Source organism: Bufo gargarizans, chromosome 7 (genome assembly GCF_014858855.1).
Source record: "Bufo gargarizans isolate SCDJY-AF-19 chromosome 7, ASM1485885v1, whole genome shotgun sequence".
Classification (NCBI taxonomy): Eukaryota; Metazoa; Chordata; class Amphibia; order Anura; family Bufonidae; genus Bufo; species Bufo gargarizans.
In genome coordinates this window covers 144,321,554-144,341,931 of record NC_058086.1, presented here as the reverse complement: position 1 = coordinate 144,341,931, position 20,378 = coordinate 144,321,554, and the positions used below count along the sequence as shown (strand labels likewise).

The 20,378-nt window shown below is 44.5% G+C and overlaps 1 protein-coding gene across 3 annotated transcripts in view; it reads left to right on the top strand.

Moving 5' to 3' along the window:
- LOC122943108 (9,11-endoperoxide prostaglandin H2 reductase-like) overlaps positions 1-20,378 on the top strand; it is a 191,943-nt gene that overhangs the window by 62,321 nt on the left and 109,244 nt on the right. For all 3 annotated transcript variants that reach the window (XM_044300569.1, XM_044300568.1, XM_044300570.1), the window contains exon 6: positions 18,836-19,018. In XM_044300569.1, the coding sequence (XP_044156504.1) occupies positions 18,836-19,018 (183 nt within the window). The remainder of the gene's footprint in view (positions 1-18,835; positions 19,019-20,378) is intronic.

Below are 20,378 nucleotides of genomic sequence, written 5' to 3'. Positions count from 1 at the left end.
GATTCCATTATCCTAATTGGAGTCAGTAGGTGATAAAGACTTCCCAGAAAAAGGTGTCAAGACAGCATTGTATGTGGCAGACAATAGATGTCTAACCCCCCCACCTCTATTCAAGCTTGGCTTCTCCATTTTTACGTAGAAGGCCTCCTTCATGCCTCGTTTGTACCAATCGGCCTCCTTATCCAAAACACGTACTTGACTGTCTTCAAAGGTGTGACCTGTTCCTTTTAGATGTAATTACACGGCTGAATCTTGACCAGAGGTTTTGGCTCTTCTATGCTGAGCCATACGCTGATGTAGTTGTTGTTTTGTTTCGCCGATATACAGTTCTGAGCATTCCTCATTGCACTGGACTGCGTACACAATGTTGTCCATCTTGTGTTTAGGCGTTGGGTCTTTGGGGTGAACCAGTTGTTGCCTCAGTGTGTTGCTGGGTTTAAAGCAAACAGGAATGTGATGTTTATCAAAAATACTTTTGAGTTTCTCAGACACCCCAGCTACATATGGGATAACCATATTCTGAATATGTGGATTCAGTTACATATTTATTCCCAGAATTTTTGTACAATCACTCAGAATTGAGAAAGCTTGTTGGAAGAACGAGTGAAACGTTTTCAAGAAATCTACAGTACGTCCAGTTGCCTTGATTTATTCTTTACAGATATATACCATGACCTGGATAAATGAGAACCTTCACAGACTTATCAGGGGACTTATCCAGATACATATTAAAATCGCCCACAACTAGTATGGGGACACCCGTAAATTTAGCAGTGAATTTTAAAACTTTTTTTAAAATCTCACCTGAATACAGAGGAGGAATATACACAGTGACCAGTATCAACCAAAACTGAAATATAGAGCAATCAAGACATATGAATCTTCCCTCAGCATCAATGCATACTTCATTAGAAGTAAAGGGAAAACTCCTATGTACAAGAACATAAACTCCCCTCGATTGGGTGGAATATGTAGAATGAAATTCATGCGCCATCCATGCTCTATGTACAAGGTGAGTCTTATCAGAAGTGAGGTGAGTCTCAGACAGACAGAGAATTGCCAGCTGATGTGTTTGCAGAGCATGGAAGACAGCATGACGTTTAGCGGTCTGAACCAGTCCCCGAATATTCCAAGCTATTACCTTAAGGGTACCCATCATCATACCAATACCAGAAATATAGTCGACTGCTGCCACAACCCCCTACTGAAGATGCTGCTAGGCCCTACATACCACACGCCACTTGTCCCAAGGTCCCCTAAGAACTAGGGTATAAAAAATACCTGATCTCTGATATAGCAACGAGCTGAAACTGTCAATAGAGCAACTATTACAGTAATGACACTCGGCTTCAAGCCCTGGCATAACATATTTCTTTTCACATCTCCCACCTGCATTCAACGTGAACTTATGAACAGCAGACCAGACAGGTGAAAGTGGCTCCCATTCACACGGGACTACCCCTTACCAACTGCACAACCCCCCCCCATTATTGCAACAACATATCACACTGCACAAATATGTGAACCATAAAGCAATATAAAGTCCATCAGTTCCTGCAGGAGAAATAAGGCAAGTAGAAGACATCACTGAAGGCACACTGTCATCTCAGGTGTTGCCACGTAGATTCTCTTCATGTGCATCCAGCCACTGGCACGCTGCTTCAGGATTATCAAACATATGCGTCTTATCTCTCACTACCACCCGCAATTTAGCCGGGTATAACCTAGAGTAAGGAAGCCGTAGAATCCGCAGCCGTTTTTTGATATCCAGAAAGCGCGCTCGCTTTTTCTGGACTTCTGCAGAAAAGTCTGGGAACAAAGAAATCCGGCTGCCATTTATAGTAAGTATCCATATACTCTCTTGCACCTTCTAGTATAGCATCCCGATCCCTGAAGTGCAGGACTTCAAGCAGTAGCGGTCTTGGTGGCGCCCCCGGTGGTGAAGGGCGAAACGATACATGCTCATGCTCAGCAGCAAAAAGCAGAGATAACTTGTCTTTACTCTGTAAAACGCTCAACAGGCAAAAAATGTTTCCCTATGGGCATGGTTCTCACCTGAGCGTTTTACAGCGCGTACGAACGCGCTGTAAAACGCTCTACGCCCCAAGAAGTACAGGAGCTTCTTTGGGGCGTATTGTCGCGCGTAACACCTCTGTTTTTCATTGTACGCCTCTGTGGTCAATAGCAAGAACGCACGTACGATGCGCGTTTCCAAAATACGTCTCAAAAACGCCCGATAAAAACGCCTGTAAACAGTGCTTATCGAATACGCTCAGGTGTGAACCCAGCCTTACAGCTGTCATCTCTGTATAGATAACACAGATGCCACCATTCACAAAGCTTATCTACTCCCTTCACACCTTCTGCACAGGTCACAGAGCATGCCTAGAACACTCTTCCATTATTATTATTATTTATTAATTAAGCGCCATTCATTCCATAGCGCTGTACATATGATAAGGGGGACACATACATAATACAGACAATTCCATCAATCATAAACAAGACAAGTTCCAAACTGGTACAGATGGAGAGAGGGCCCTGCCCGTGAGAGCTTACAATCTACATGGTATGGGAGAAGGACACAGTAGGTGCGGGTGAAGTTGGTCATGGCGGTATATAGGCAGCAGGTTCACTGGTTGTAGGCTTGTCTGAAGAGGAGGGTTTTCAGGTTTCTTTTGAAGGATTCCACTGTAGGTGAGAGTCTGATATGCTGGGGTAGCGAGTTCCAGAGTATGGGGGATGCACGGGAGAATTCTTGGAGTCGATTGTGGGAAGAAGCGATAAAAGGGGAGGGGAGAAGGAGGTCTTGTGAGGATCGGAGAGTGCGTGTTGGGGTGTATCGGGAAAGTAGCTCAGAGATGTAAGGAGAGGACAGGTTATGGACAGCCATAGAAAGCAGTGAGATTTTGATGCTGATGACCTACCATCTGGATCCCCGGGACCCCTGCCGATCCGCTCTTTGAGAAGGCTCTGGTGCTTCCGTCAGCACCGTGGACTTCTCTGTGCTTACCAAGACCCCCACTGATCAGATACTGATGACCTATCCAGAGGTCAAAATCCCAGAAAACTCTTTAAATACTTTATATATTAGGGGCATAAAAAAATAAAACAAAACACAAATCTAAAAAAATGTTTGATTTAAACAATAGGTCATTTTCTAATGACACATTCCCTTTAAAGCAAAATACTAATGAGGTCAGCAAGATCAATAACAGCTTCACCGGTCTGGAAATTGTGACGTTTGTAGCTCCATCATTTCTAGAGCACACAGCCCCAGAGGGAACAATGGCACCAAATCTACAGAATATAGCACATGACGAAATGACATGGTAAATTGATTTATTCATATTAGAATGTCAATGCCTATAGAAAATAATTATTTTATCTCAATTTTCATCTGAATTTTGAAAGCAATCATGAAGAAATGATTACTCTGTAGAATAAAGCTGGATGACAGTGGTATTACTGCCAGATCACCCCATGCACACTTTATTAAGTATACAGGAGAGAAGACAATATTGCCAATAGATTTGGCCAGGAAAAATGCATATTGTTCTATTCTGGCTAGGGTTCAGCAAACTGCAGGCTTTGCACACAATTTGTGGGGTTGTTATGTGTCATTCTGGAAGCCAAAAGAGGTCTGAAAATACTTTTCCTAGGAATTTTTGAAACATTTAGTAGGAACTAGTAGATAGCCTGTCCCAGGACGGTGACTGTAAGAGAAAATCCATCCACGTAAGGGTAGAGTTCTTGTTCCAGGACGGGGGCTGCAGTCTATATATAGAAATATCTATTCTCATGAAAATTACTTGCTGCAATCTGGAATAATAGTTGTAATGCCAAGGCATCAGCTATTACAAATACACGTAATACCCAGGACAAACCAACGTGGAGGTCCCTTTGCATGTTGCCCCACTAGCCTACTTTCATGGACACTGGTGGAATCCATAACCCTTGTGCTTGGGCAGCAGGAATTGCTTGGCACAGGAGCCGCTAAGCCCCTTCTGCTTGCTAGCACCCACATCATGCTGTACATTCCTGTACAGCGCTTTTTGTGGGCACTGTAAGTGTAGCAGGAGCCACTGTGCACTACACTGGTGAGTGGGTGGCACAGCATCGCCCTCCCTTAACCCCCGGCTGGTGGATGTGGGCCACAGCATCCTCTTCAGTATAAACAATTAGGTGTCAGGTCCTCTATTGGCTCACATATATACCATATTTCCGGACTATAAGATGCACCCTGATTGAGAAAACAGAAAATTTTAAAAAGATTGTTTTACTTATTAAACCTTCCCTGGTGGTTTAGTGAGGTGGAGAGGTCAAGGTCAACGACACTTCTGGCAAACACAGCTCTGCAATAGGGCTGAAATGATTACTCGATTGAATTTGTGGTCACCCGCCAGCCTGCACCGCACTGCACTGTATCCTGACACATCATCAGGACATTGTCACCGCCAGTTCTCTGAGAAGGTCTGGCAGACGTTCTTCTGTACCTCTTGCATGATGTTCTTTGTTTTGGTTTCACTTTGTCATCTCCTTTCCTTCTCCCAGCTGTCACCTATTCACACTAATTGCCTCCCTTTATATTCCCTCCCATACTACCTCACTTTGCAGTTTATACTACTTCCTGGATTGAAGTGATCACTGCTGGAGACTTCTGTTACTGCTTGTTCAGATAAGTCCTTTCTTGTATTGTGCTTTTTTGCTGGCTTGATTCTAGGTGATCCTGACTCCCTCCGTATTAAGTGCAGGGAGCCGGTGGTCGTGTCCCCTCACTATTATAGGGTTTTCAGGTGTCACACAGTCTAGGTACGAGGGCATGCAATTGTCTACCTCTGAGACCCTTGTATGTGCTTAGCAGTCAGGGTGAGCTCTTAGGGTTTTACAGGGGTCACCTTTATGCTCCTTAGTTTGGGATCAAGCCATTCGGATGTTTATCCATAACTTCCAGCTATCTGCAATATCATCCGTGACAGACATAAGCGCGTAGCAATGACCTGACACTGTGTGACGTCAGGACGACAGTGCAGTGCGCGGAGAAGAAGACGGACGAGCTGTGGAGCGGCTCCCCTACAAGAAAGGTAAGTATTTTATTTCACTGGCGCTGGGGACATGGCTAGGAGGGGAAGATGGTGGCACTGGAGGGAACCTGATGGCACTGAGGGGGCAGCTGATGGCACTGGGAGGAAGCTGATGGCACTGGGGGGAAGCTGATGGCACTGGGGGGAAACTGATGGCACTGAGGGGTCAGCTGATGGCACTGAGGGGGCAGCTGATGGCACTGGGGAGAAGCCGTATGGCACTGAGGGGGGCAACTGATGGCACAGGGAGGGAAGCTAATGGCACTGGGGGAAAGCTGATGGCACTGAGGGGGCAGATAATGGCATTGGAGGGGCAGCTGATGGCACTGAGGGGGGCAGCTGATGACACTGAGGGGGCAGCTGATGGCACTGGGAGGGAAGCCAATGGCACTGGGGGGAAAGCTGATGGCACTGAGGGGGCAACTTATGGCACTAAGGGGGCAGCTGATGGCACTAGGGGGAACCTGATGGCACTAGGGGCAGCTGATGGCACTGGGTGGGCAGTTGATGGCACAGGGAGGGCAGCTGATGGCACTGGGGAGGAGCCTGATGGCACTGGGGGGTCAGCTGAGGGGGCTGCTGATGGCACTGGGAGGGAAGCTGATGGCACTGAAGGGGCAGTTGATGGCACTGAGGGGGCAGCTGATGGCACTGGGTAGGAGCTTGATAGGACTGGGGGCAGCTGATTGCACTGGGTGGTCAGCTGATTGCACTGGGGGGGGGGGGGCAACCTGATGGCACTGGGGGGCGGCCTGATGGCACTGGGGGGGGGGGGGTGCCTGATATGATGGCATGGGGGGGAAGCTGATGGCACGGGGGGGGGGGGGGGCTGAGTTTTTATAAAGAAAAACGTTCTTTTAATTAATTTTTTGTTATTAGAGTACTCGATTGATCGTAGGATTAATCGGTAGAATACTCAATTACAAAAAGAGTTGATAGCTGCAGTCCTACTCTGCAACACTGCTGATATACAGACGTGGACAAAATTGTTGGTACCCTTTGGTCAATGAAAGAAAAAGTCACAATGGTCACAGAAATAACTTTAATCTGACAAAAGTAATAATAAATTAAAATTCTATAAATGTTAACCAATGAAAGTCAGACATTGTTTTTCAACCATGCTTCAACAGAATTATGTAAAAAAATAAACTCATGAAACAGGCATGGACAAAAATGATGGTACCCCTAGAAAACACAGAACATAATGTGACCAAAGGGACATGTTAATTCAAGGTGTGTCCACTAATTAGCATCACAGGTGTCTACAACCTTGTAATCAGCCATTGGGCCTATATATATGGCTCCAGGTAATCACTGTGTTGTTTGGTGATATGGTGTGTACCACACTCGACATGGACCAGAGGAAGCAAAGGAAAGAGCTGTCTCAAGAGATCAGAAAGAAAATTATAGACAAGCATGTTAAAGGTAAAGGCTATAAGACCATCTCCAAGCAACTAGATGTTCCTGTGAGTACAGTTGCACATATTATTCATAAGTTTAAGATCCATGGGACTGTAGCCAACCTCCCTGGACGTGGCCGCAGGAGGAAAATTGATGACAAATCTAAGAGACGGATAATCCGAATGGTAACAAAAGAGCCTAGAAAGACTTCTAAAGAGATTCAAGGTGAACTTCATGCTCAAGGAACATCAGTGTCAGATCGCACCATCCGTCGTTGTTTGAGCCAAAGTGGACTACATGGGAGACGACCAAGGAGGACACCATTGTTGAAAACGAATCATAAAAAAGCAAGACTGGAATATGCCAAACTACATGTTGACAAGCCACAAAGCTTCTGGGAGAATGTCCTGTGGACAGATGAGACAAAAATCGAAGTTTTTGCCAAGGCACATCAGCTGTATGTTCACAGACGAAAAAATGAAGCATATCAAGAAAAGAACACTGTCCCTACTGTGAAACATGGAGGAGGCTCTGTTATGTTCTGGGGCTGCTTTGCTGCGTCTGGCACAGGGTGTCTTGAATCTGTGCAGGGTACAATGAAATCTCAAGACTATCAAGGAATTCTAGAGAGAAATGTACTAGCCAGTGTCAGAAAGCTTGGTCTCAGTCGCAGGTCATGGGTCTTGCAACAGGACAATGACCCAAAACACACCGCTAAAAACACCCAAGAATGGCTAAGAGGAAAAAATTGGACTATTCTAAAGTGGCCTTCTATGAGCCCTGACCTCAATCCTATTGAGCATCTTTGGAAGGAGCTGAAACATGCAGTCTGGAAAAGGCACCCTTCAAACCGGACACAACTGGAGCAGTTTGCTCATGAGGAGTGGGCCAAAATACCTGCTGAGAGGTGCAGATGTCTCATTGACAGTTACAGGAAGCGTTTGATTGCAGTGATTGCCTCAAAAGGTTGCGCAACAAAATATTAAGTTAGGGGTACCATCATTTTTGTCCATGCCTGTTTCATGAGTTTATTTTTTTACATAATTCTGTTGAAGCATGGTTGAAAAACAATGTCTGACTTTCATTGGTTAACATTTATAGAATTTTAATTTATTATTACTTTTGTCAGATTAAAGTTATTTCTGTGACCATTGTGACTTTTTCTTTCATTGACCAAAGGGTACCAACAATTTTGTCCACGTCTGTATATACACACACACACACAGCACTGCTATACACACCTAACAAACACAGCTCTACTGCATATACATCTCTGTCTCATACACACACACACGCACAAACTATTATCTTTATTAAAAGACCTAATGTCTCTTTACTTTCACCACAGTATTCTCTTCCTGGATGTGGGCCCTACCCCACATGACATCATCAAAGGTCCTTATGACTTAGTGGCAGTATTTCTGTTACAAACCACACATCTAATATATTGGATCTGTCTTCCCTAATGTTTCTTAATATAAATTGAATTGGTTTTAATATTTATGTTGAAAAAGTATATTTGTTAAGGCCTCATATACATGCCGATTCCCGTTTTATGGTCTGCAAACCACGGATCCCGAAAATCCTGACACCAGTCGTGTTCATCCTACACTTTCCTCAGCCCCTATTATAGAAATGTCTATTGTCAAAATGGACAACAATAGGACAAGTTACATAAACTGTGTTCCGTGTGCACGGATGTGGACACCACATGGATGACATCTGTGTGCTGTCTGCAGTTTTGTGGTCCTATAGAAATGAATGGGTCCATGCGTGATCAGGAGAAAATATATGGATCAGACGCGGACCCAAAATTTGGTCGCGTGTATGAGGCCTAACAGAAAGGTTTTAGAAATGAAAAGTTCAAGTTCAAGTTGAGGAGACCACATTTCTCAGAGATGATCACAATGATGACATTCTCATAAAGGGGTTCTGCAGTTCTATTAAACTGATGATCTATCCTCTGGATGGATCATCAGCATCTGATTGGCGGGGGTCCGACACCCGGGAGCCCCGCCGATTTAGCTGTTTGAGAACCTCTGTTCACTTGAATGGAGCTTAGCCTCGTCCAGGCCAGTGATACTAGTTGTGACGTCTCTGGGCCTGCGGTAAACAGCGAGAAGGCCGCGGCGCTACTGCCAGCTCCGCTGCCTTCTCAAACAGCTGATCGGCAGGGATCCCTGGTGTCGGACCCTCTCCGATCAGATGCTGATGATCTACCCAGAGGATAGATCATCAGTTTAAGAACTGCCAATACTTCAGGGATAGCTGCCTGAAATGTTTGAGGACTTTTTGTGGCTCAGTGTGCTGGAATAGGACAGCTTTCCTGTTTTATATTTTATGGGAGTTTTTGGGAGTTTTCTACTGTTGAAGGTTTCCCTGCCAGGTCCTCCAGTTTTTTTCCTGGCTTCTCCTGATGATGGCAATCATCCTCAACTCCTCTCAGCATAGGAGAGTCCCCATTTTCCTTGAGCTCCAGCCAACTAATTGTTTTCACACCATTGTCGTTAGTAGAGACAACTTGTACTAAAGATACGAAGCAGGAAATGACCAGCTTTCCGTATTAGTGGGAAAGAAATGTTTAATGTTGGCTGCCCCTGACTGTTTTCCGCACGTTATTATTTCTGTAAATTCCTTTGTAATTACTCAACAGTGAGATCATTTGACAACAACTGCTCCTATGTGCACCTTGTAGAAATGCATCCATCCAGGATATACGATCTGGGCAGATCATACTTGTCAGGTCCATATGGATGACTATTGTCTGAGCTGTGAGCTACACATTTGTTGGGATTGGTAGATTTCATTTGGCTTGAACCCTCCTATTCCGTTACAAGTGGTTGAGGTTTTAGATGTGTTTTACTATGAGTTTTTGCCACATATAGAGTTTGTTCGATGCCCGCTGTCTCAGCTTCCTGTTAGATGGCTATAGGCTTGCCTAAATAATATGGCGGCAGTGATGTTCCATCCATGTCCAGTTATTACATGAATAATTATATGATCATTCTGTGCTAGAGTGTCATATATTAGCCTGCCCACGCACAGTCTATGGGCAGGTGCTACTTCTAAACTACCTTAAAGGGGTTGGCCACTTCTTTTCTACTGTTGACCAATGTGTTTCTGAGAGGATTATATGGAACTTACTAATATAGTCTTGGTTGAAAGTCTGTGCCATTTTCTATATTTCATAAGGTATACCCCGTGTTTGCAAAGTCTTTTGTGCAGTCCACACACAGGTCTTCTGGCTGCTGATGGAGGGTCATGTGAGCAGGAAGATCACCTCCATGTGATGTCTCCTCCAATCAAACATACTGAACCCGCACTAAACTCCCAACAAACAAATACAGATGGCAGATTGGCAGGTGCACTGTATTTGAACGGAGGAGACCTGATGACCATTTAACATTTGGATAAGTAAAGACATTCATCCTTTTAAACATTATCTTTGAATATTGTAGTTATTTAATGCTGTGGAATTTAAAGGGGGTTGAATGAGTTTACAGACTGGAAAATTGACAAGAAAAAAATTTCATTGTGAAACAGCAAAATCTTACACTCATTGACAAACAAAAAACACACCAAGAAGGAGTTGTTGGAGTCGAATAAATGTAAGTGATTACAATATTAGAACGAAACAATATGTTTATTAGGGAAAACAGTACAATGGAAAGGAGGATCTAGTGGACCGTCTCTAGCCTGGATACAAGGTGAGATACGGTTGGACGTGGAGGCAGATGGGTTCTGTATGGTATTCTGTGCAATGGCGGATCCAGAGCCTGGTCTCGGGAGGGGCACTTTCAGATTATTTTCTGTCCGCCGCCACAAATCAATGGTGCTTATAGAACAGACTCCACAGTGTAGGCTATATGTGTATAACAAACATATTCCACATGAACACTTACAATTACTTGGCTTGGCCCTTGGGGATCTCGGACGCCACTTCCACACTTTGGCCGGGGGCTCGGTGGAGCTGATGTTCTGTTTTATCCTAATGAGAAAGATTTCATAATAAGGATTTGGAGAAGGGGCAGAGGGATAGCAGAGCAGGGAGAGGATGGTGCTGCTACTAGGGGGTCATACCATGGGGGAGTAATAAAGCCCACCATAATGCCCCCCCAGTAGTAATAATTCTCCTTATAATGGGACAGTGCAAAAAATACCCCCTTGTAATGCCCCCAGTTGAGCTAATGTCCCCATAGTGCCCCCATAATGTGCCAGTATAAAATACCCCTATATAGTGCCCATAGTAAATGACCCCATAGTGCTCCACACCCTCCTTCCTCCTAGTGCCCCCCATAATGTACCAGTATAAAATGCTCCAGTAGATGCTCTCAGTGTCCCCCATAATTTGCAACTATAAAATACCCCTTCTTAGTGCCCCCCGTAGATGACCCCATAGTACTCCTCTCCCCCTTCCCCATAGTACCCACCATAATGTGTCCCAGTATAAAATTGTACTGTATAGAGAGCCCATATAAAATACCTTCTTTGTGGCCTCAGTAGATGCCCCCTATAGTGCCCCCAATCATGTGCCAGTATTAACAGGCCCCCCCCTGCCAGTAATAATAGCCCCCTATGCCAGTAATAGCAGCCCCCAGTAATAACAGCCCCCCTTTGCCAGTAATAACAGCCCCCCTTTGCCAGTAATAACAGCCCCAGTAATAAAAGCCCCCCTTTGCCAGTAATAACAGCCCCCCGCCGCCAGTAATAACAGCCCCCCGCCGCCAGTAATAACAGCCCCCAGGTGCCAGTAATAACAGCCCCCCCTTTGCCAGTAATAACAGCCCCCCCTTTGCCAGTAATAACAGCCCCCCGCCAGTAATAACAGCCCCCTTTGCCAGTAATTGCCCCCTTTGCCAGTAATTGCCCCCCTTTGCCAGTAATAGCCCGCCTTTGCTAGTAATAGCCCCCAGGTGCCAGTAATAACAGCCCCCTGCCAGTAATAGCCCCCCTTTGCCAGTAATAGCCCCCAGGTGCCAGTAATAACAGCCCACCGCCAGTAAAAGTATTGTATATAATAAAATAAAAAAACACACATACTTACCTCCATGTCAGCGATGCGATGCAGGCCTCGTCTGGCCTGTGTCCCACGCTGTATGGCTCAGGCGGCGCGATGACGTCATCGCGCCCCTGCGCCGACCTCTGATAGGCTGCCGGCCTAGTGCCGGCAGCCTATCAGAGGAAGGGAAAAGGACACGCCTCTCCCTCCCCTACCGCAGCACAGGCAGGCATCTGTATCGCTGTCCTGAGGACGGCGATACAGATGACTGGAGATGAGCGCTTCCACAATGGAAGCGCTCATCTCCCTGTGCCCAGCCACCGCTGCCCGCCGCTAGCTCGGGGGGGGGGGGGCAATTGCCCCGTTGCCCCCCCCCCCTGGATCCGCCACTGATTCTGTGGCACATTTGCCCACAGAAGTTGTAGCTGGGCCTTTAGATCCTGGTGTCCCAGCTGGTCCCATAGATGCTCAATTGGCGATAAATCTGGTGACCAGCAAGGCCAAGGAAGTTTTGTAATCTGGAGGAGACCTTCCTGGGAATCGCTTAGTGCTTGTGGGCATTATCCTGCTGAAAAATGCCAATTAGAAGCCCTGCCATGAGAGACAATACATGTGGCCGCAAGATGTCCTGCACATATTGCTGAGCTGTTAGTGTCCCTCATAACACTACTGGGGTGACAGACTGCCATATGCGATGGCTCCCAGATCATCACACAAGCAGTTGGGACAATGTGTTGCTCTACAGTAAAGGCAGGATTGAAGCATTCATCACAAGGCCTCCATATTGTACTCAAATGTCCTGTTATCCCAAACAGGACCTGGTTTCATCGTAAGACAATCTGGTTCCAGTCCGTAGCAGTCCAGGTTTTTCATTCACAACACGGCTGCAGATCAGGGCGATGGTGGCGGGCAGTCAATGGCAGGATAAGTATTGGCTGCCATGACACCATGTGTAATGAAGGTGCCACCAGTGTCTGGCTGGTTGACAGTGAAGCTGTGGGAGCTGTTTGTGCTCGTCGACAGATTAAACAATCCTCTCTATTGGTGGTCTGTCTGGGCTGTCCGGAGACTGTTCGCTGTGTATGCGTGACCTGCTATATGTTAAAGGTGCCCATACACCTTTATTAGCTGTCAGCCGAACTGAGCTTGTATGTCTGTGGAGGTGACAGGAGAGATAGCTGTTGACTGAACCAGTGTTTGACTGACAGCTATTGAAGGTATATGGACATCTTTAACCTATAGTCTTTGTCGCCCAGTTTTTCTTGCACAGCTGATCTGGCATATGACCTTAACCATTAATAATTATGGCATTTACTAAGGATATGCTTCTGCTAGTTTTCAGTGGGGAGAGAGGAGAAAGCAGCTGCCAGACTCCATTAGCGGCAGCTTATCTCCTGGGAGAACAAAAGAAACAAATAAAAAACGCAATTTACCCTCTCCTACTCTCCCCCAACATCATCGGTCAGGGAAGAGTTGATAGTCCCTCATTCATATTAGGTTCTTATTGGGCTCTGTCAAAAACGACAGGTTTGGCAAACAATACATTAATGTGCAGGGAGATCTTAAGAGTCAACTCCCTCACGACAAAACTCCAATGCCTTTAAAATCTGCAGCATGCATCAAATCTGTTCCACATCTTCTACTCGCAACGTGCTCTGCTTTCTCTGCAGTGCAATTTTGGTGCAAAGTCTACTGCTATGTACAGTCAGGTCCATAAATATTGGGACATCAATACAATTCTATAATTTTTGGCTCTATACACCACCACAATAGATTTGAAATTAAATGAACTAGATGTGCTTTAACTGCAGACTGTCAGCTTTACTTTGAGGGTATTTACATCCAAATCAGGTGATAAGTGTAGGAATTACAACAGTTTGCATATGTGCCTCCCACTTGTTAAGGGACCAAAAGTAATGGGACAATTGGCTTCTCGGCTGTTCCCTGACCAGGTGTGTGTTATTCCCTCATTATCCCAATTACAATGAGCAGATAAAAGGTCCAGAGTTCATTTCAAGTGTGCTATTTGCATTTGAAATCTGTTGCTGTCAACTCTCAAGATGAGATCCTTAGGCTGAAAAACAAAACAAACCCATCAGAGAGATATCAAAAACATTAGGTGTGGTCAAAACAACTGTTTGGAACATTCTTAAAAAGAAGGAACGCACCGAGAGCTCAGCAACACCAAAAGACCCTGGAGACCATGGAAAACAACTGTGGTGGATGACCGAAGAATTCTTTCCCTGGTGAAGAAAACACCCTTCCCAACAGTTGGCCAGATCAAGAACACTCTCCAGGAGGTAGGTGTATCTGTGTCAAAGTCAACAATCAAGAGAAGACTTCACCAGAGTAGAATACAGAGGGTTCACCACAAGATGTAAACCATTGGTAAGCCTCAAAAACAGGAAGGCCAGATTAGAGTTTGGCAAACAACATCTAAAAAAGCCTTCACAGTTCTGGAACAACATCCTATGGACAGATGAGACCAAGATAAACTTGTAACAGAGTGATGTGAAGAGAAGAGTATGGAGAAGGAAAGGAACTGCTCATGATCCTAAGCATACCACCTCATCAGTGAAGCATGGTGGTGGTAGTGCCATGGCGTGGGCATGTATGGCTGCCAATGGAACTGGTTATCTTGTATTTATTGATGATGCGACTGCTGACAAAAGCAGCAGGATGAATTCTGAAGTGTTTTGGGCATTATTATCTGCTCATATTCAGCCAAATGCTTCAGAACTCATTGGACGGTGATTCACAGTGCAGATGGACAATGACCCAAAGCATACCAAAAGCAACCAAAGAGTTTTTTAAGGGAAAGAAGTGGAATGTTATGCAATGGCCAAGTCAATCACCTGACCTGAATCCGAGTGAGCATGCATTTCACATGCTGAAGACAAAACTAAAGGTAAAATGCTCCAAGAACAAGCAGGAACTGAAGACAGTTGCAGTAGAGGCCTGGCAGAGCATCACCAGGGATGAGACCCAGCGTCTGGTGATGTCTATGCGTTCCAGACTTCAGGCTGTAATTGACTGCAAAGGATTTGCAACCAAGTATTAAAAAGTGAAAGTTTGATTTATGATTATTATTCTGTCCCATTACTTTTGGTCCCTTCACAAGTGGGAGGCACATATGCAAACTGTTGTAATTCCTACACCGTTCACCTGATTTGGATGTAAATACCTTTAAATTGAAGCTGACAGCCTACAGTTTAAGCACATCTTGTTCGTTTCATTTCAAGTCCATTGTCGTGGTGTATTATTTATTTATTATACACACTTATATAGCGCTACTAATACCGCAGCGCTTTACAGACATTATCATCAGAGCCAAAAGTGTTAGAATTGTGTCGATGTCCCAATATTTATGGACCTGGCTGTACTTCCCCATTAATTATGGCGTCAGGATTGTTTCTTACCCCAGCATCCTATGTTAAAGAGCACAGCCGTTGTTACATGCTTGCACATAGAGATACAGCACACTTTAGAGAAGGCATAATGGAGTAGATTTATTATAGACTGACGTTTTACTTTATGATATCTCCGGCGCTGCCCTAATTGATGATGAGACACAGGCCTCGCCATAAATGAGGAGCATCCTCCAGCATCCCGTGCGCCAGACTGAAATCTATGGCAGCTCTGAGCTGCTGTACTGTAGCGTCCTGTCTTCATTTGCCCCAGAAAACTGGTGCAAATGAAGATAAATGTGCCAGGCCTGCTGGCCATGTCCCTTTCCCTGCCCTCGCCACTGCCAATTTTAGTAAAGTGGAAAGGGCGGCCTACAAAATATGTACGATGGTGTTTAAAAAGGGGCAAAGGCGGTATTTGCTACTTTTTTTCCTCCACTTTGTCTGTGTAACCAATATAAAGGCATACTAGGGATCTGTGGAGCAATGTGGTCCCTTATTTTGTACCCAGGTCTCCACAGATCTCTTAAAGGGCTGTCTCACTTCAGTAAGTGGCATTTATCATGTAGAGAAAGGTAATGCAAAGCACTTACTAATGTATTGTGATTGTCGATTTTGCTTCCTTTGCGGGCTGGATTAATTTTTCCTTCACATTATACATTGCTTGTTTCCATGGTTACAGACCACCCTACAATCCATCAGTGGTGGTCGTGCTTGCACACTATAGGAAAAGGCACTAGCCTATGAGAGCTCCCATGGTCCCGGCCACCAGAGAGGTTAATGCTTTTTCTATAGTGTGCCAGCACAGCCACGGCTGATAAATTGCAGGGTGGTCATAACCATGGAAACAAGCAGTGTATAATGTGATGGAAAAATGAATCCAGCCAGCAAAGGAGGCAATATGGATATTAACAATATATTAGTAAGTGCCTTGTATTAACTTTCTCTACATGATAAATCCCACTTACTGTAGTGAGAGGACCCCTTTAATCTATTAGTTGGGGAGATTCACAAAATAGAGGATGGCATCAGTGTTTTTACTATATACCAGCACCAGCATATCCTACAGCACTTTACAGTCATCACTTGCTGTCCCCAGGAGAGCTCACAATCTAACTTCCTTATCAGTATGTCTTGGAAGTGTGGGAGGAAACCACAGTACCCAGAAGAAACCCACACAAACACAGGGATAACATACAAACTCCATGCAGTAGTTGTCCTTGGTTGGATTTGAACCCAGGAACCCAGTGCTGTGCTTTTTCTGTGGAGTAAGCTTATATAGTGCTTATATAGTGGCAAAATACCTGGAGGACACCCTTGGAAGCACAAGAAGAACATACAAACTCCATGCAGATATTGTCCTTGGTTGGATTTGAACCTAGGACTTTAGCACAACAATGGACCAGTTTTGACCACTTTTCTGCATTGTAAAAGACCTTTCATAAAACATAGACTGCGGGGTTGGCTATTTTTACGGAGGCAGTATTAGTTGAATCTTTGTATCTTTGAATCCCTGAATCTTTGTCCATGATCATAATGCACAATTCTTCTCCCTCATGTTCCTGACAGTCGGGTTAGGGAAGTTGTTGTTATGGTTTATTGTATGGAAGAATATGAGCTAGACCTGGTGAATAGTGTCATGGGATCATGTAAACAGCAGCACAATGTATACTATAAATGTAACGATAGTAATGCTATTGTGGCCTTCACGGGGGGGACATTGTACCTGAGTGAATGTTTTTTTCCTACCATGCATTGTGTGCTTCCTCTCTGTGGGAACGCTCTCTCTTTTCCCACTCTTTTCTCTTTCCCCCTCTTTTCTGTTTTCCTCCCCGTTGTCTACTTGGTTAGTCTCTCCTAACAGCTTGTCATCTAGTTGTCTCTCTCTCTCTCTCTCTCGGCCTGTCCAAGCCTCTCTAGTTGTTGTGCTCTCTCTTTTTGGCTAGCTATGAGGACAAACTGTTCTTGAGTTTTGTTTTTGTGGCTCCAGGGTGGATGGACGAGACTTTTCAGTTTCAGAATGAAGTGGCTTCTACAAAGGACAAAGCAAGTCAGGAGAGCCTGTGAATGGAGAAAGGGATGACCTGGTTGTCCCTTAACCTCTTTTCTACAAGTGTCGTGCCCTGAATTGCTAATGTCCATGTGTGTGTCCTGTGAAGGAATTTGGCTCTCAGGATCTCGGTATTCATTCAAGGCATGGGTATTTTCTATAGCCTAAAATCACATTTCACACTTTGAATGTGGCAATAATAAGCATGGAGAATAGTAATAAAATAGAGGCATTTACTTCGTGAAAAATATAAAATGCCAATTTCAATACCACATGGTATACACGGCTTTTTGATGGATGTAAATCGGAAGACTACATAGCAATGAAACAATAAAAGTGACAGCCTTTCCCTGAAATGTGACTGCTTGAACGCTCTCCCCAGGTCCCTACTGTGTTAAAGGGAGTATCTGGGAATTACTATTGATGATCTATCTTCTGGATTGATGGGGGCCCGAATCCTGGGACCCCCGCTAATCAGCTGTTAGGAAGAGGCCAGGCACATTGTGAGCACAGCAACCTCTTCCTAAGTCATATGATGTCACCGTACATCGGTCACATGGCCTAGTTGCAGCTCAGCCCCATTCAGGTTAATGGGGCTGAGCTGCAATGCTAAGCACAACCACTATACAATGCAGGGCACTGTGCTTGGAAAGCTGACGGGAACCGACTGCCCCTCACTAGAGCGCCACTGAGCCTGGCGGCTCCCTGTAACAGCTGATCGACAGGGGTGCCAGGACTCGGACCCCCACCAATATGATAATAATGGCCTATCCTGAGGATAGATCATTGTTATTTGTACCCATATAACCCCTTTAAAGGGACACTTCCATCAGAAAGGGGTATTTTTATTTTATTTTCTATTTGTGGCTGTTTCTGTTTAATTTTGGCAGTGCTATACCATTAAATGACATTTATTAAGACCTGTGTTTTAGACACTGCTCTGGTGCTTGATGCGCCTAAGTTATGTAAAAGTGCCAGCCTCTACATAACTTAGGCGCATCCACCGCCGACAAACAATGGCCTTAAATCTACACCAGCTCCCGTGCCGGCGTAGATTTAGATACTTTTTTATGCTAAAAACTGGCGTAGAAAATGATAAATGAGATAAGCAGTCCAACCCACCCATGCCGCATTTTTTAGAACTGGCATACATGGCGTGGAAGGGGAATCTTTGCAACAAAATCTGCGCCAAATATATGCCAAAAAGTGGAGTATATTTGGTCATAAATGACCCTCATAAGATGTTGCTGTCAGCTCAGAGAGATGAACCTATATCGATAGGTAGTCCATTGTTATTTTACTGCAGTTATTAGGGGACGATATTATCTGTTAGTAAAATAGTAGATGAGTAGAACTGGGATAACAATATGATACCTCTGTTGTTCTCTTGATAGGCCTAGATAAGGATGCTCACAGACGAGCACGGCAATTATCAGTGTAATGTGGGATGCTCCAGTCGAGTCACTCATCCCCCATTCCTGTTTGGTCGCAGTGAATGGTCTGACTGAGAAGGTTAGACAAGGCTGTTTGCTGTGCTAAAGGTCAAAACAAAGGAGGAAGTTAAAGAGCCTGGACAGGAAGTAGAGTCCATGGAGTGATTTAAAAATATATATCCAGAAAACCAGGCATTTAAAAAAAAAAAAAAAAATATAAGAATATGTAGAGTATTCACATATAGGTTGTTAATATGTAAGAAAATATGTCAGTGGAAGTGTCCCCTATAAAATAAATAATAAAGATTTAGCAACAGCATTCAGATTTATCAGTTTTTTTGTCACTTGTATCCGAAAATATTGTGATTATTACTTTAGTGTATTAAAGAATTTATTTTATTCTCAGAATTTTATAATATTCTTTACCTTGCCCCTTGCTGTCCACGCTTGTCTTTCCGCAGGTTGAATACCACCCTTTTCAGAGGCCACAGGAACTGGTGGAGTACTGTAAGAGAAATAATATAGTATTTGGAGGATACTGTCCTCTGGCTAAGGGACAGGCGCTGACACATCCACTCATTCTGAAGATTGCAAAGCAGTATGGGAAGACACCAGCTCAGATTTGTATACGATGGAGCATCCAGGTGAAGAGTCTGATATTATTTGTCTGATTTTATATTGCTGTGGGAATGAGGCTTTTAAGAGTAAGTAAACTTTTAAAAAACATTTTTAAATGCCCCAAATGCCCTAAAAATAATGTTTCCAATGAAAATAGATTTAGCATTTTTACTAAAGATATTCTCACTTAATGTGCAGATTTCCTATCACCATTCTCCACACCGCTGACTTCTGAACAGAGCGGGCTCCTGCCTGTGCATACTTCATTAAGTTAAAAGCTTATATGCAGGGCTCTTAGTTTAGCGAAGTAGGCACAGGCAGGAACCACCCCACTCCGCTAATCCTGGCTGGTTACAGGGTACCCATGTGCTATGGCAGCATATTGTAAACCTTGGTGGGGGGGAAATGGTACAGGCAAGAGCAGCAATATGTTGTCCTGCCCGTACTCCGTTCTCTGCTGCCCCTTTCATACAGTGTAGACTCCGCACTCCGCTGAGAAGTCAGGGTAATCTCCACTTTAGGGGGGAATATCTTTAGTAAAAATGCTAAATATTATTAGGGCATTTGGGACAAAAAAACCTTAGTAAAAGTTTAGTTACTCTTTAAAGGGCATGTGTCAGCAGATTTGTACCTATGAAACTGGCTGACCTGTGCGCTCCTATTGAATTCTAGTGTTTAAAATATGGTGTCTCCATATTGCACCAGGTAGGTGTCAATAATGTATCCATACTGGTAGGTGTCAATAATGTATCCATACTGCATCTGTTTTGTTGTATTATGTCAACTAAAAAGGGATTTTACAAGTCCAACGGAAGTAAACGGTGTATGGAGCCCAAACGTCACAGCGCTGTACATTGTGTAGTGGTCATTCTCGGGTACGGCAACTCAGCCCCCTTATTTCTGCTCCAGTACCGTAGAATGGCCTATACACACTGTACAGAGCCCGTGCTAGCATTAGACAGGGAAAACTGTGCAATTGCCCAGGGCCCCATCCCTTAATGTTCAGCTTCTTCTCTGCTGTTTTTTTTCGGCTGCTTATGGCAGGCCATGGGTGCCAATGGCTCTCGTCCCCGCATTGTAACCCTAATTTTGATAATTTTTCTGAGTACTTTAGTCCACCAATTCCAGTTTTTACTTTAGTTGCCCCCCTCTGAACCCTCTGTAGCTCTGCTATGTTTCTGCTAAGTAGCAGAACTACGTTCTTGTCAGGTTCATCTATGCCCCCTTTTGATGCAACCCATAATCTTATTGGCCTTGGCAGCAGCTGCCTGACACTGGTTGCTAAAGTTAACCACTTCACATCTGGGCCATTTGCTCCCTTCCTGACCCGGCATAATTTAGCAAATCTGACATATCTCACCTTATGTGGTAGTAACTTTGGAACGC